Genomic DNA, 13444 nt, shown 5'->3' on the forward strand with positions numbered 1-13444 from the left:
CATTGTGGTTTCAGTTTTGTTACGTTTTGAATCCCTTGTCCTAACTCCGTTAATTTTTAATTCGTTAACTCAGAGGCAAGTCCGTCAATTTAGCTTTTTGTCTAATTTTCTTACTAAAAAATAAATATATCATATGAATACACACGACCACCGGCCACTGCTTCTCAGACCGGAAACATAGAGACCACCATCGAAATTCGAAAACCCTCCCCCACCTCCCATGTTACCCCCGTTTCTGGTTAAATATATACGTGTGTGATTGGATGAGTTGTTACTCCATGGTTCTTGAGGTTCTTTCTATTTTTGAAGGAACACAAAATCAAACTCTAGTGTTCGATTCTTTCTGCAATACTTCAATTACGAGTGTATGCAAATTCGTCTTTGTCACAATTCAAACCTCTGGCCATCATTGTTGCTCCTCTTCTATCTTTCCTCCTCGTATGGGTTCTTCAAACCTTTATTCAAGTAGTTCAAGAGAAGGGATTGAACCGGTGGTTATTGGATTTTCGGTTTCTTTTCATGTTCTAAGTACCACGTTTCCAGATTTAGATTATTTAAAAACTCCGTAATCAATGTTTTTCATTTGTTCAGTTGAGTCATGAGCAAGGTTTTAAGTAGCATGAGGCATGGCGTAGCGGCGAACCCAAGCCTCAAGCCTTAGGATCTATGACCAGGCAACAACGTTTTTATAACTTGACATGAAATATTTTCCCTTTATTTGGCTTTGACATTATGCCAAAGTCACACGTTTCAATATGTTAGGGGATTTCAAATAAGAAGGCGAAAACGTCGTGAGTGAGAAAGTAAGAATAGATTATTAATATGTGAATTATTGAAAAAGTTTCATTTAAAGATACATATTTGATCCCATATGAATAATTTATAACGTGGATTTGCATATTAATCTTCAAATAGATTTTTTTCCGAATATGTTTAATGATTCACATATGAGCCTTCATTACTTAAGTTCTCATGATATTAAACAATCTTTGTTGAATTTATTTCTATATATGTATTATATAATCTAGGGGTCAACTTACATAAAAAAGAGTAAATATCGTAAAAAGGATAAGAATGAAAGATTCATATGTGAATTATTAAAAAAAAAATATTTGAAAATGTATACGTGAACCGACGTGATAAATTACTCATATGGTTCACATATGCATCTGCAAATGAAATTTTTCAGTGATTCACATGTTAACATTCTCTTCTTACAAATTCACAAGATTTAGTCTAAGTAGACCTCTCAGTTATAATATTATACATTTTTTAATCAAAAACTAAATAAAAGAATAAAAAGACAAAAATGATCAACATTTAACAAACTTCTTAAATAAAGTCGGTCATAATAACAAAAATAACAATAAATTATAAAACAAAAGAATAAAAAATATTCAATAAGATATAAAATATTTATTCTTCTTTTTTAAAATATAGATAGGATCTGGTAAACAAGATATAAAATTAATCAAAATAGCCATTTTTATATATAAATTGGTCTTCTAGTCATTCTTCTCCCAAATTTACTCAAATATTACCACCTCCGCAAGTGTCACCTCCTCCACTTGCTGACCTAGCCGTTGCAATTGTGGACATTGGTCAAATCTGAGATTTTTTTTGTCTTTTAGCTGGATCCGTAGTTGGCGAAAATGGGACATGCGGACGTAGTGATATTTGGGTAAAATATGGAGAAAAATGATTGGAAGACCAATTTATAGAAAGGAAATGCGTATTTTAACCAATCTCCCTAAAAAATCCATTGTTTTTAATTTATAGTTAAAATCATAATATTTTATTTAATAAACTGTCATAAAAATTTATATGAAATTCGTCAAATATTTAAAATAGACCTTGAAAAGGACATCTAAAATAATGGAACTTTTATTGTCGAAAAATCAAACACACGTAAGAATGAAATCCGAATTCAAGACTTTTATGTGTACTACCTTACAAAACTCTTAATAATTCAAACAAACTCATTGAAAATGACTCTTGACATGCTTTCTTCACTTACACACATCCGCGTTCACATTTAAATTCCACAAACATGTTAAATACTAATTTAAAAAAATCAGTGTATTTAGACACATACACTGAAGTTTTTTTTTTAAATGCTGACATCATTTGACTATATAAAATAAATATAGTGATATTTTTTATAAAATCATTTTTGGTCTGTTGTAATTTTTTCAGAAACAGAATAAATATGAAATTAAAAGCTAAAAAATGAAGCTAACATGATTCAAAAACGGGTCTAGAGTGGAAAAAACCTCCTTAAGGAAAACTTGTGTTCTTACTGTGTTGATATGTATACGTGATTGTTTAGTTGCTTGCAACAACTTTCAGTTAGAAGTTTTTTTTTCTTTCTGTTTATTGTTTTCTTGTAATGTTGTATAAATAGATTCCTTTTATGTAATTCTTTCAATTCATTCAATACAGAAAATTACCCAAACTCTTTTCTCTCATTTGGTTTTTCTGTCTGCACATGGTATCAGAGCTACCTTCGTAAACATTTTTTTTTCTCTAACTTCAATATGATCGTTGTTCGATCAAATTGAATCGACTCTTTTCTTCTCTTGTTCGATCGAATCCATCTCTTTGTTCTTGACTCGATTAGGTCAATTACAATTTTGATTCTCTGTCTGTTCTTGACTCGATTAGGTCAATTACAGTTTTGATTTCATGCTTCGAAGCATATTGACATTGATTGTCATTTTGTTCGAGAAAAGTTGAAGGTTGGCCTTATTTCTTTATCTTACGTCCCTACTAAACAACAATTGGCCGATTTGTTCACCAAAAGTCTTCCAGGCAGACAACATCGTACGATTTTAGGCAAGTTGGGGATGTTTCAGTCCGCACATCCTCCAACTTGAGGGGGGATGTTGATATGTACACGTGACTGTTTAGTTGCTTGCAACAACTTTCAGTTAGAAGTTTTTTTTTTGTTTATTGTTTTCTTGTAATGTTGTATAAATAGGTTCCTTTTATGTAATTCTTTCAATTTATTCAATACAGAAAATTACCCAATTATTTCACATGACGGACCATGACTACCTCACTTTCGTCCGTCATGTCATGCTCAATCTTGTTTGCATACCAATCACACCATTTAATCGTGTTATCCCAATGTTATTGACTAAAAATACGAGGCATATTATTATCATTATTATTATCATCATCATCATTATCATCATATAGAGGGCGTTTGGTTTGATAGAATGGTTTTGAGAGATTTGAATTTCATGGAATGATTTAGAATTGAATGGATTTGGATTTGAAATATTTGGCGTGTTTGTTTTGTAGGATTTAGAATGAAATTGAATTTCATTTTTTATAAATAATTTATAAAATGAAATTATAAATAATTAAAGAATAATTAAATTACATTTTTATTAATTGTTTATTACAAAACAAATGTTCTTAACGTATTTTAAAACATTATAACATACACATATATATTATGAAATCCCGTGAAATACCAACAACCCTCATGGGATTCCTAAATCCCATGTTTGCAGGATTTCAAATCCCGGAATTCCAAATCCAAGCAATCTTTCAAACCAAACATGATATTAAAATGAAATTGAATTCCAAATCCTTTCAAATTCTATCGAATCCTATAAATCAAACATAACTAAGATTTAGATTAGACAAAATGATATCATAAATTAATATTAATATCTTTTCTAAAAAGGGCAATTTCAATGTCTATATACCTAAAAGTTCTGTTTGAATTTTAAGGGGGTGTTTATTTGCAATTTAATAGGGCTTAATGGTCTATCTAGCTCATTCAGATGGTTCTTTTAGGCTTTTTATGTTTCTGAAGTTCGATCTCATTCCAGATTTTGATTTCAAAAGCCTCTTTACATTTATGTTCTTTATTCATCTTTCCCCAAAACTAATTGTAACCCTCATCTCTTAAATTCATATTGTTCAATAATTATTTGTTGAGAGTTCAATGATTGTTTATGGTTTAGATTGTTCCTGATTTCACATGTTTTTTTACGGACTGTTTATGGGTCAAGTTCATATTGTTCCAGATTTTAAAAGTTTTTTTACTGTTCAGATTGTTCATTGATTCCCACAAGTTTATATTTATCCTTATGGATTCCCACTTGTTCATATTTTAGTTGAAGTTTATCAGATGAACTGAATAGTAAAATGGTCATTTCTATCATTCAGTTCAGACGGTTGATTCAGTAAAAAAAAGTAAACATCAATAGAGTTATCTAAACAGACAAATTTATCCATACATGACTTAATAAAAAATTTAATAAACATCTTCTAGGACCCTTTTCAATAGATTCTTTAAAATATAAATTAAAGAGATTTCCTATATTATCTATAATCTATACTATATTATAAAGAATTTGACAAAAGCTCTTAAAAACCATTTCTTATGCATGAAGTGCTGTTTATTGATACATATTACTTAAAATTCAAGATTACAAGTAAATTGTGTGCAAGTACAACTTATTAAAGTTTTATGTTTGAATTCATGTAACTAACTGCGGATAAACATAATTAAATAAAGGATAAACATTTCATTTTAAAATATAAAAGATCTAAAATACAATTAGATTAATTATTGAGTTCTAACAAAATAATTAATTATTATCTTTATATAAAATTATATTATTACACCAAATATAAATTACTTCGTTCATTTTTTATACATGAAATATTGTTTATTGATGCATATTACTTACATTTCAAGATTACAATTAATTTTGTGTAAGTACAACTTATTAAACCTTCATTTTTAAATTTGTGTAACTAACTGCAGATAAACATAATAAAATATAGGATAAACATTCATTTTAAATATAAAAAACCTAAAATATAATTAAGATAATTATTGAGTTCTAACATAATCTTTAATTATTATCTATATAAAAAACTATATTATTAAATCAAAAATAAATTACTTTGTTATTATATTTAAATTAAATTGTAATAACAAAAATTGAACTAAGAAAGTTACACAAAAAAACGAGAACTATTAAATAGTTAATTTGATACTAATATCGATTTAATTTTTTCTAAATTTTTATACTATCTTCAAATTTATATTTCATTCAAAAATAAAAACATTATCGTTTTCTCAAAACCACTTAAAATCATATTATATCGATAGAGACAGAGAAAAACTAAACATTAAAATCAAGATTTATCTCGCCGTAATACACGAGTATTCTTCTAGTTCTCTAAAATTAAGAAAACAATGGAAAACTCAAAATGTTAAAAGAATTTTCTAAAATTTAATATGATAAAAAGAAAAAATGATTTGTTTATATATTCCCAATTCCCATCTATAACAGTATATTATTTTATGTATAAAAGTGTATGAAGGGGAATGAGCGAGAAATAATGTCGATTGGCACAATGCATGCTTACGTGGCAGTTTTCTATTGATTATTCTGGATAAATGTAGACTACAGGTCAGAAGTGGATGGTCCTTTTCGCTCTACCCGATCCACATTTTATCATATTTCTTTTTTTATTATTTGTTTTTTATATAAATTTCAAAAAACACACACATTGAGAAAGAGAGAAGGATTCATCTAAAACTATAAAAAAAATAAAAATTAAAATAAGTATTCATAATTAAAATGACATAAAATTTTAAGTATATATGATTAACAAAATAACATCTTTATTCTTATTTAATTTCTCTCTCATCACAGTTTTTAAAGGAAATAATGAAATTCCTGACTATGACTATGTAGGTGAGTGAATTCTTGGTTCAATCTGTTTACATGTTCTGGGTTTGTTTGACCAGTGCAATTCTATGACACTTGGATGAGTTGTGACACGGATGGGTCAAGGATCTTCTTCGACCTGCAGAGCGTCCAGTAAATATTCGAGAACCATTTTTCAGGCTAGCCTTCGGAACCGGTTGACCCTCATGTACATACATTTTTCTCTTGGCCTATCAATAGCCTTTGGAGCCGGCTGAAAGTTATCTACAAGGTGTGTATACTCTGTTCCAAATCATCTAAGTGGTTCAAATCAAGAATTGCTAAAAATAACAAAATATGGATTTTTTTCATATATAAAAATGATATCATATGTTACCATATATAACTGTATGGCTCAAACCCAACCTAAGCATGTATTAATATGATTTTTACATCCTCGTCATTGTTTTTTTTTAATTATTTATAGGTCGTTCGAGTAGTGTAGTTGGCAGACCTAGTATTCCTGTGTAACGAACTCCTTAGTCGTAGGGATTTCCCTTTTCTGTTTTTTTTCTCTGATGCCATATATAACATGTTAAAACAAAAAGAAACTTGTTACAAAAATCCAGGAGGTCCCAAATTCAAATCCAAGGAGGAATAAATATCTCCTTGTGGCCACGGAGGTTCAAATGCGGTGACTCCGGACTATCTGCAAAGCAGGTGGTCGTCCTGTGATTAGTCTGCTCGCATAGTGGGTTGGATATCCAGGTTAATCAAAAAAAAAAAAAAAAACCTGTTATACATAAACACTATATAATTTCATTTCAACAACCGGAAAAACACACAAGTATGTCAAAGATTTATGTTAACATCCCATGACAGCACAATTATAAACAAAGCCACCTGACGACTTTCGAGCCAGCAAGTTCCATTGAGGCGGGTTGTCCTCCGGTACCCAAGAATTCAGCTCAATCATCCCTCCATAAGAAACCCTGGGGCCACCAATAACGATCAACTGATCACCACATGCCCTAAACGCAAGCCCCCAACCATTCATTGAGCTTGCTCTTTCCGGCAACCCGCCCACCCGAATCCAAACATTCCGCCCCTTATCGTATTTTCTCACTTCCTGTTCTTCATGATGAGCTGCATACAGTTCGTTCTTCACAACTGCAAGTAAAGGCGGTGCCTTGGCTGTTGCAGGTGCATCTTGACCGGTTAATACAGGAAACATATTGTCAATCTCGCTCCAAATACCTGTTTCCAAATCATAAACTTCACCACATGCAAGCTCATTGTTATTTTCTTCGCCTATTCCGCCGATAACGTAAAATCTTGATTCCATAAATACCCCTGAGCACATTTTTCTTGGTTTATTCATGTTGGGGAGAATCACCCAGGTCCCGGTTTCTGAATTATAAAGCTCAGCCGAGCTCAAGATGTTGCCAGATGGTCCACACCCTCCAGCTACAATAGCAATCTCGCCAAGACTTGCAGAGCCAAAGAGGCATCTAGGAGTATTGGTTCTCATGCCGGGTGACCATGAGTTAGTCAAGATGCTATATTTGTACACTACGTGTGTATCTATTTCTTTTCCGAAGACGAGAAGCTCAGTGCCTACGGCTATAGATTCCTTATCTGAGCACATGAAGCATTCGTTACAGTCTATGGTTGGCAAGCGCATCCAACGACGGCGGATTGGATCAAATGCCTCCCATTCGAAAAGGTTACATGAAAAGTAAACCCAATGTTCTATGATACCCATTAGTCTCCTTAGCCGATAAAGCTCCCCACCACGAACTAGAGATCGGAACCAGCGGTTTAGTGAGGCGATTGAGCCATAATCAGACCGCGAGCTGTGTAAAAGGCAGTTTATGGAGAGGTCTGGACCAATTTGGTTGATCCATGATTCATCCTCCTGCTGTTTCTGGTTATCTGATTGGTCAGATTCGGAAACTGAATTACCCTTGTGCATCTCAGATGGTTTCCATGATTTTCTCAACCCTGTTGCTTCTTCTTCTTCTTCGTCGTCTGTGTCGTCAAGGCAGTGCTTTCCCTTCGAAAGCTCGGCGACACAAAAGGCGCTATAAGCCCATTTGCTTTCTTGCTCACAAGCACTTGGCAATTCTCTTGAGATAAGAAACGTTGGACCCTCCAACATGATGCCTCTTAAAGGTACAAAATTCTCCCTAAAAGGAAGTTTGAGGCCTTCTTTCAATCAGAATCAGTGCAGCCCTCTCTGTCCCTTGCCAATCATTACAAATCAATCAATCAAATCGATCGAATCAAATTTACTAATGAAAGAAAGGATAAAGTTCCAAGATTTTTAACGTATATAAAGTAAACGAATCCATAACGTGTAGAATAAAGAACAAACACCATCTTTGGGGTTTCGAAAATCACTAACAGATGTCAAGTAATATACGTGGAAATTACCGCCAACGTAAAGATACGCAGAACAGATAGAGCTATACGACAACTATGAATTGACACCATATTTGTTGTATTCTAAGAAACTAATGCGAATTAGATCATATATCTATATGTGCCCTAAACATGGATGTTAAATTTGCAGGTGTGGATCAAGGATTATGAAGATCCTCAGCATGAACTAATATTAGCAGAAAGCCCTAAATTGAAAAATGGGGATTCTTGAAAACGGAGTTACCACAAAACAAAGCCACATATCTGACGATCTGTAACCACAAGACGCAATCCAAACACGCATGCATGACTTGAATTGACATAGATTAAGATTTGCGAATTCCCAAAATGGGTGTTTCGTCTGAATCTTACAACAAATTACTAAAATCTTGCAACGAAATCATACGTCATACAAACAGAATAAATCAAGATTGTAAAATTCAAGAAACAATCTTGGATGACTGAAATCATCTTCTCCAGTTCAATAAGATCATGCATACTCTAAGGAACAAATCCCAAATGAAAGCAAACAACAGATAGAGCTTACAGAGTGTCAGAGATAGGAGAGCTTTATAGACACAGATACGATATGAACTGCAGCTGCTAAACGGTATGTAGGAACAGTTGAATTCCTGTGTCTCCCTCCCTCCCTTTCTGGAATTGAGGCCCCTCAGCTCTCACTCCCCATAATTCTTGATTCCCCTTTTCTGTAAATGTTTTAGTTTCCTGTAAATCTTTGAGTGGATTTGAGGTGCAGGGAAGTGGGATGTATTTATAATATAAAAAAAAGGTAAAGGGTTGATTAAATTGCAGATAAACGAATAGGAGTTGTGGCTTTAGAGGCTATGTTGATTTCTCATATTCATTGAATTTGTAGAACATGGTTTATAATTTAATAAAATTAATGTTTTATTTAAATATATTGATTTCAGTGGCAACAAAACCATTGTGTTTTTAGTAAAAAAATATAAAGCTTTTATATTTTCTAGATATAAACGACTTAAACAAATTATAAAAATATAAATACAAAATGTCTGAATGTCATGATATAATATTTATAGGACTTGAGTTTATAGGACTTGAGTTTATAGGACTGGACAATAAAATGTTCTATCAATATATGTTACAGTAGTTTTTGTATGACGTTTTTGAACGTTTTAACAAGTTTTTTAAGCCATTTAGTTATTTTATAAGACACATTTGAGAAGTATTATATAAACCAATCTTTTTATATAACACTATTTCAAATATTAACCTAAAAATTGCGACTATGACGATTTATTTTGAACATGTCTTAAAAAAACTTGTTAAAACATCTAAAAATATTCTATAAACCTATTGTAACACTTTTGGATGGAACTTACAGTGGTCATCATTATATTTGAAAACAATAGCAAATAAAACAAAACTGTAGTCAAAGACCTTCCAGCCTAGTGGTAAGGCTTGGGCATGACATAGTCATGAACCTGAGTTCGAGCCCTGGGAGGGGAGTGTTGGCGACATTTAAGTGGGGCCATGTTTAGCCTCCAAAAATTGCCGGGGATTAGTCGGGCTTTGACCCGGACACCCTTACAAAAAACAAAACAAAACTGTAAACGATAACAATTCGAATTAAACACGAATCATTTGAGTCGATTTTTCTTAATATCTTATCAACTGAATGATTGTCATTACCTTTCTTTACAATTTTTTCGTGTAGTTATTGTTCAAATTCATGTATGTCTATCATGTGTGATTGATTATTCCTCGTGTGCTTCTTTACTTTTTTGCCATCATTGCTGTATTTTTTTTTATTTTATTTTTTGCTTTTACAGGTTTCTTATAAGTAAAGTCAAATTCTTGAATCCGATTCTTACTTGCTACTAGAAGAAAATGACTACATACATCAGCATGTGTGGCATCCATCAAAACAACACACTTTTGGGAGGATTTTGTGAACCACCAAAGTGTTAGCATAAATGATTTACGAGCTTAGTAAATGCCAATATTGTTGGCTCTGCCTCGGCCTTTCTGCCTATAGTTTAAGGAACTTATTATAAGGTAGCAAGAGAGCTCTAAGAAGTGGGGGCGACCTCGTAGTTTAATAATGATTCTTTCACTCCTATCCCCTCATAAGAGGAGGATGCCAAGAGTTTCGCTCAACGGCCTAAGGACTACCTGACCTGCTGACCTTCCTGCAATTCAATTCCCTAATGAAATCAACTACCTGTCTAAGTGCACTAGCTGACTTCTCTATTGCATAACACTTCTCACCTTTGATACACATTTGCATAATAAATCATATCAGAATTTAAGGAAAGCACTAATGATTGATGCACTTTATTAAATAATAAGTAGACATGTAAATCAAAATTTAAAGTGTTCGATGGAAAAATGAAAACACATTTAGCTTATGTGCACTTGAGTTATTGAGAGGGACTAATTCTATAGATAATATTTTCACCATCATCTATTATAGTTAATTTATATATATCTGATTATTTATACATCATACAAACATAATCTTTCTTTAAATACCAAAAGTAACACACGCAGGCCTATAAGGGTTTGGAGTAATGCCATGAGTCCATTAGAGATTGGGATCATAAAAGAGAATGTATTCTTTATTGTACTAGAAAAGCCATGATCCATTGTTGGTGACATAAAAGTAGCATATTTTTATAAGTGCAACGGTATCTTAAATAATTCTCTCAAAGTTTTAAGCACATTCACAAGTACAACCACCATCCGATTTGTTGCAAATTACCCTTTTTACCCCCTCGTTCGATCTTTCGTTTTGCTTCGCCCTCCTTCTGCTTACATATCGGTATGTAATGGTCCATTTCTAGCCATCAACAAAGGAATTACATCGTAATTAAGCAATCATACAACAAACCTGAAACCATCTTTTGTCCATATATATATATATATCACATACCCCTTTGAGCATATGAATTTAATAATATATAATATACGAATTACAGTACGAACCTGTTTTTTTTTAACGTTATATAACTATATTTATAAAACATAGACACCAATGAAGTTTTAATAAGCTTTGTGCCAAATAAAGAAATGATCCAACCATCATTTGGCATATATAGGTTTATAATGCCCAAATCTTTCGGCTTTTGGATTATTCTTTTATATATATATATATATATAGAGAGAGAGAGAGAGAGAGAGAGAAAGAGAGAGGAGTGATCATATGAAAACCGCTCTCATTTGTGTAAACCGTGCAAACCACCTTCATCTGTCGATTTCATTGTTTAATCTTATGAAATTTTTTCATGAAATTGTTTAATCTTGTGAAATTGTTTCATATAATACTTTTTTTGATGAAGTTGTTTCATATATGGTTGTGAAATTGTTTCATATAATACTTAATGAAACTGTTTCATGTATTTCTCTAACATTAATGAAACTGTTTCATGTATTTCTCTAAAATTAAAATAATAAAGATGATAATATCTATGATTAACACCCTCCACAATAAAAATGATTAATCAACCTCTCATAATTACAAAAAAATGAACAAAATGAAAAATTATGATTGGTTGAATGCGGTTTGCACGGTTTGTACAAATTGAGTGGTTTGCATTTGATCGCTCCCCTATATATATATATATATATATACATATATATATATAGAGGATCGATCAAATGAAAACCACTTCAATTTGTAAAAACCGTAAAAACTACTTTCATCCGTCGTTAATGAGAACTAATTAGTTTATGATATGGGCCTAATCAAATGAGAACTAATTAGTTTATGATATGGGCCTAATCAAATGAGAACTAATTAGTTTATGATAACCGTGAGATCCAATCTCAACCATAAATTAATAGATAAATTAGGAAATTTATAATTTTGGTAATTTTAGGTATTTTAAGACTCTCTACTCTTTTCTCTTCTCTCTCCATCCCCCGTTCTCCAGCCACCGTCTACCGTCCTCCGGTGATACCACAATGATATCACAATGCATCATATATGTGTTTGTGTATCACACTGAGGTCGTTTGTGTGGTCGATCGGAGATGTAATACAGTGGTATCACAATACATCTTATATATGCTTGGGTATCACACTGTGTATTTTGTTTAACAGAGTCAATATTTTTAGGTATCACATTGGTATTACCGGAAGATGGAGGCCGGAGGACGAAGGACGGAGAGAGGAGAGAAAATACCTAAAATATCCTTGTATTAAAATTTTAATTTAAAATTACCAAAATTATAATTTTTTTAATTTATTTATTGATTTGTAGTTGAGATTGGATCTCACGATTACCACAAACTAGTCAGTTATTTTTTGAATGGGTCCATATATATATATATATATATATATATATATATATATAAAAGAAATACAATGTGACTTTTTATGAGTATTCAGTTGTGTAGGCTAGGCTTTATAGGCTGATTAGAAAAGGTAGGAATTGTGATAGCAGTTGGTGGCCTAGAGAGCACCATTACCCCCTTTCCTATATGTCTATCATATCATATTCCCTCTCTTGATTATTGGTTCACTTTTAAGCTCCATCCCATCTCTCATTGTCTTTTAGCACCAAAATATGCATTTTCTTTCTATTCAAAAATATTCTCTCATCTCTCATACATTCGTCACGTCACTAGAGTGTTACTATGTTTGAACCTGTCATTATGTATATAAGCGGTTCAAGGAAAAATCTCAAAAAAATAAAAATTTGAATAACATTTTGGTAATCATTCATCTGGACGGCATGTATATGTACATACTCACGTACATACTGGTAATTGAAGTTGTTTCTTGGTTTTTATGTACGTATGCATGTTATGCACATATACATACCAAACAAATTGTTTAAAATTACCATGTGAATACCGTACAGATGAACGGTTACTTAGTTTTTTTTTTTTTATAATTTTCCTCCGAATATGTAATTATATATATATATATATATATATACCCTATATATATGTGTGAATCTAGTAGGGCAATCCAATGGCCGGCCTACAAAGTACTGTATGGTCCTCTTTGTTTTGATGGTGGTCACAGCAGCATTAATATATGCAGGGGTAACACCCTTAAGAAGTAAGGCCCAAATGTTTCTACTATATAATCGTAAATTCGTTAAAAAAAATAAGTAAAAAAGACACAAACTTTTAGTAATTAATAGGCTTCAAATAAAAAGTATTATAGTATTGCCAAGGCCAACTATGTATTAATTAAGTATATTGAAGAAAAAAATATATAAAAAGTCAATTGGTCGTTCATTTTATAATATTACTTAATGTTTTTCTAAGGGACTGCGTATCAAACGCTTACTTGGACAAATGTTTATCAAGTCATATTATCTTACCGAATAAATATGGCAA

The 13444-nt window shown here is 32.0% G+C and overlaps 1 protein-coding gene across 2 annotated transcripts; it reads right to left on the reverse strand.

The window, feature by feature from the left end:
* Positions 1–6485: 6485 nt before the first annotated feature.
* LOC112509844 (F-box/kelch-repeat protein At1g74510) lies at positions 6486–8801 on the reverse strand. 2 transcript variants are annotated; one of them, XM_025115034.1, is made up of 2 exons: positions 8656–8801; positions 6486–7923 (listed from the first exon to the last, which is right to left on the reverse strand). In XM_025115034.1, exon 2 carries the CDS (start codon positions 7843–7845, stop codon positions 6550–6552), a length of 1296 nt encoding a protein of 431 aa, XP_024970802.1. In that variant the 5' UTR covers positions 7846–7923; positions 8656–8801; the 3' UTR covers positions 6486–6549. The 2 variants fall into 2 exon arrangements, with proteins under 2 accessions (XP_024970802.1, XP_024970801.1); XM_025115033.1 differs by having other exon boundaries at positions 6486–7929.
* Positions 8802–13444: the final 4643 nt, after the last annotated feature.

The sequence above is a fragment of the Cynara cardunculus genome, assembly GCF_001531365.2.
Source record: "Cynara cardunculus var. scolymus isolate 2C chromosome LG 3, CcrdV1, whole genome shotgun sequence".
In the NCBI taxonomy this organism is placed as follows: Eukaryota; Viridiplantae; Streptophyta; class Magnoliopsida; order Asterales; family Asteraceae; genus Cynara; species Cynara cardunculus.

What these genes read in the sequence shown, in the direction of transcription:
- LOC112509844 (XM_025115034.1), bottom strand. Translation starts at nt 7,845, where the DNA reads ATGTTGGAGGGTCCAACGTTTCTTATCTCAAGAGAATTGCCAAGTGCT.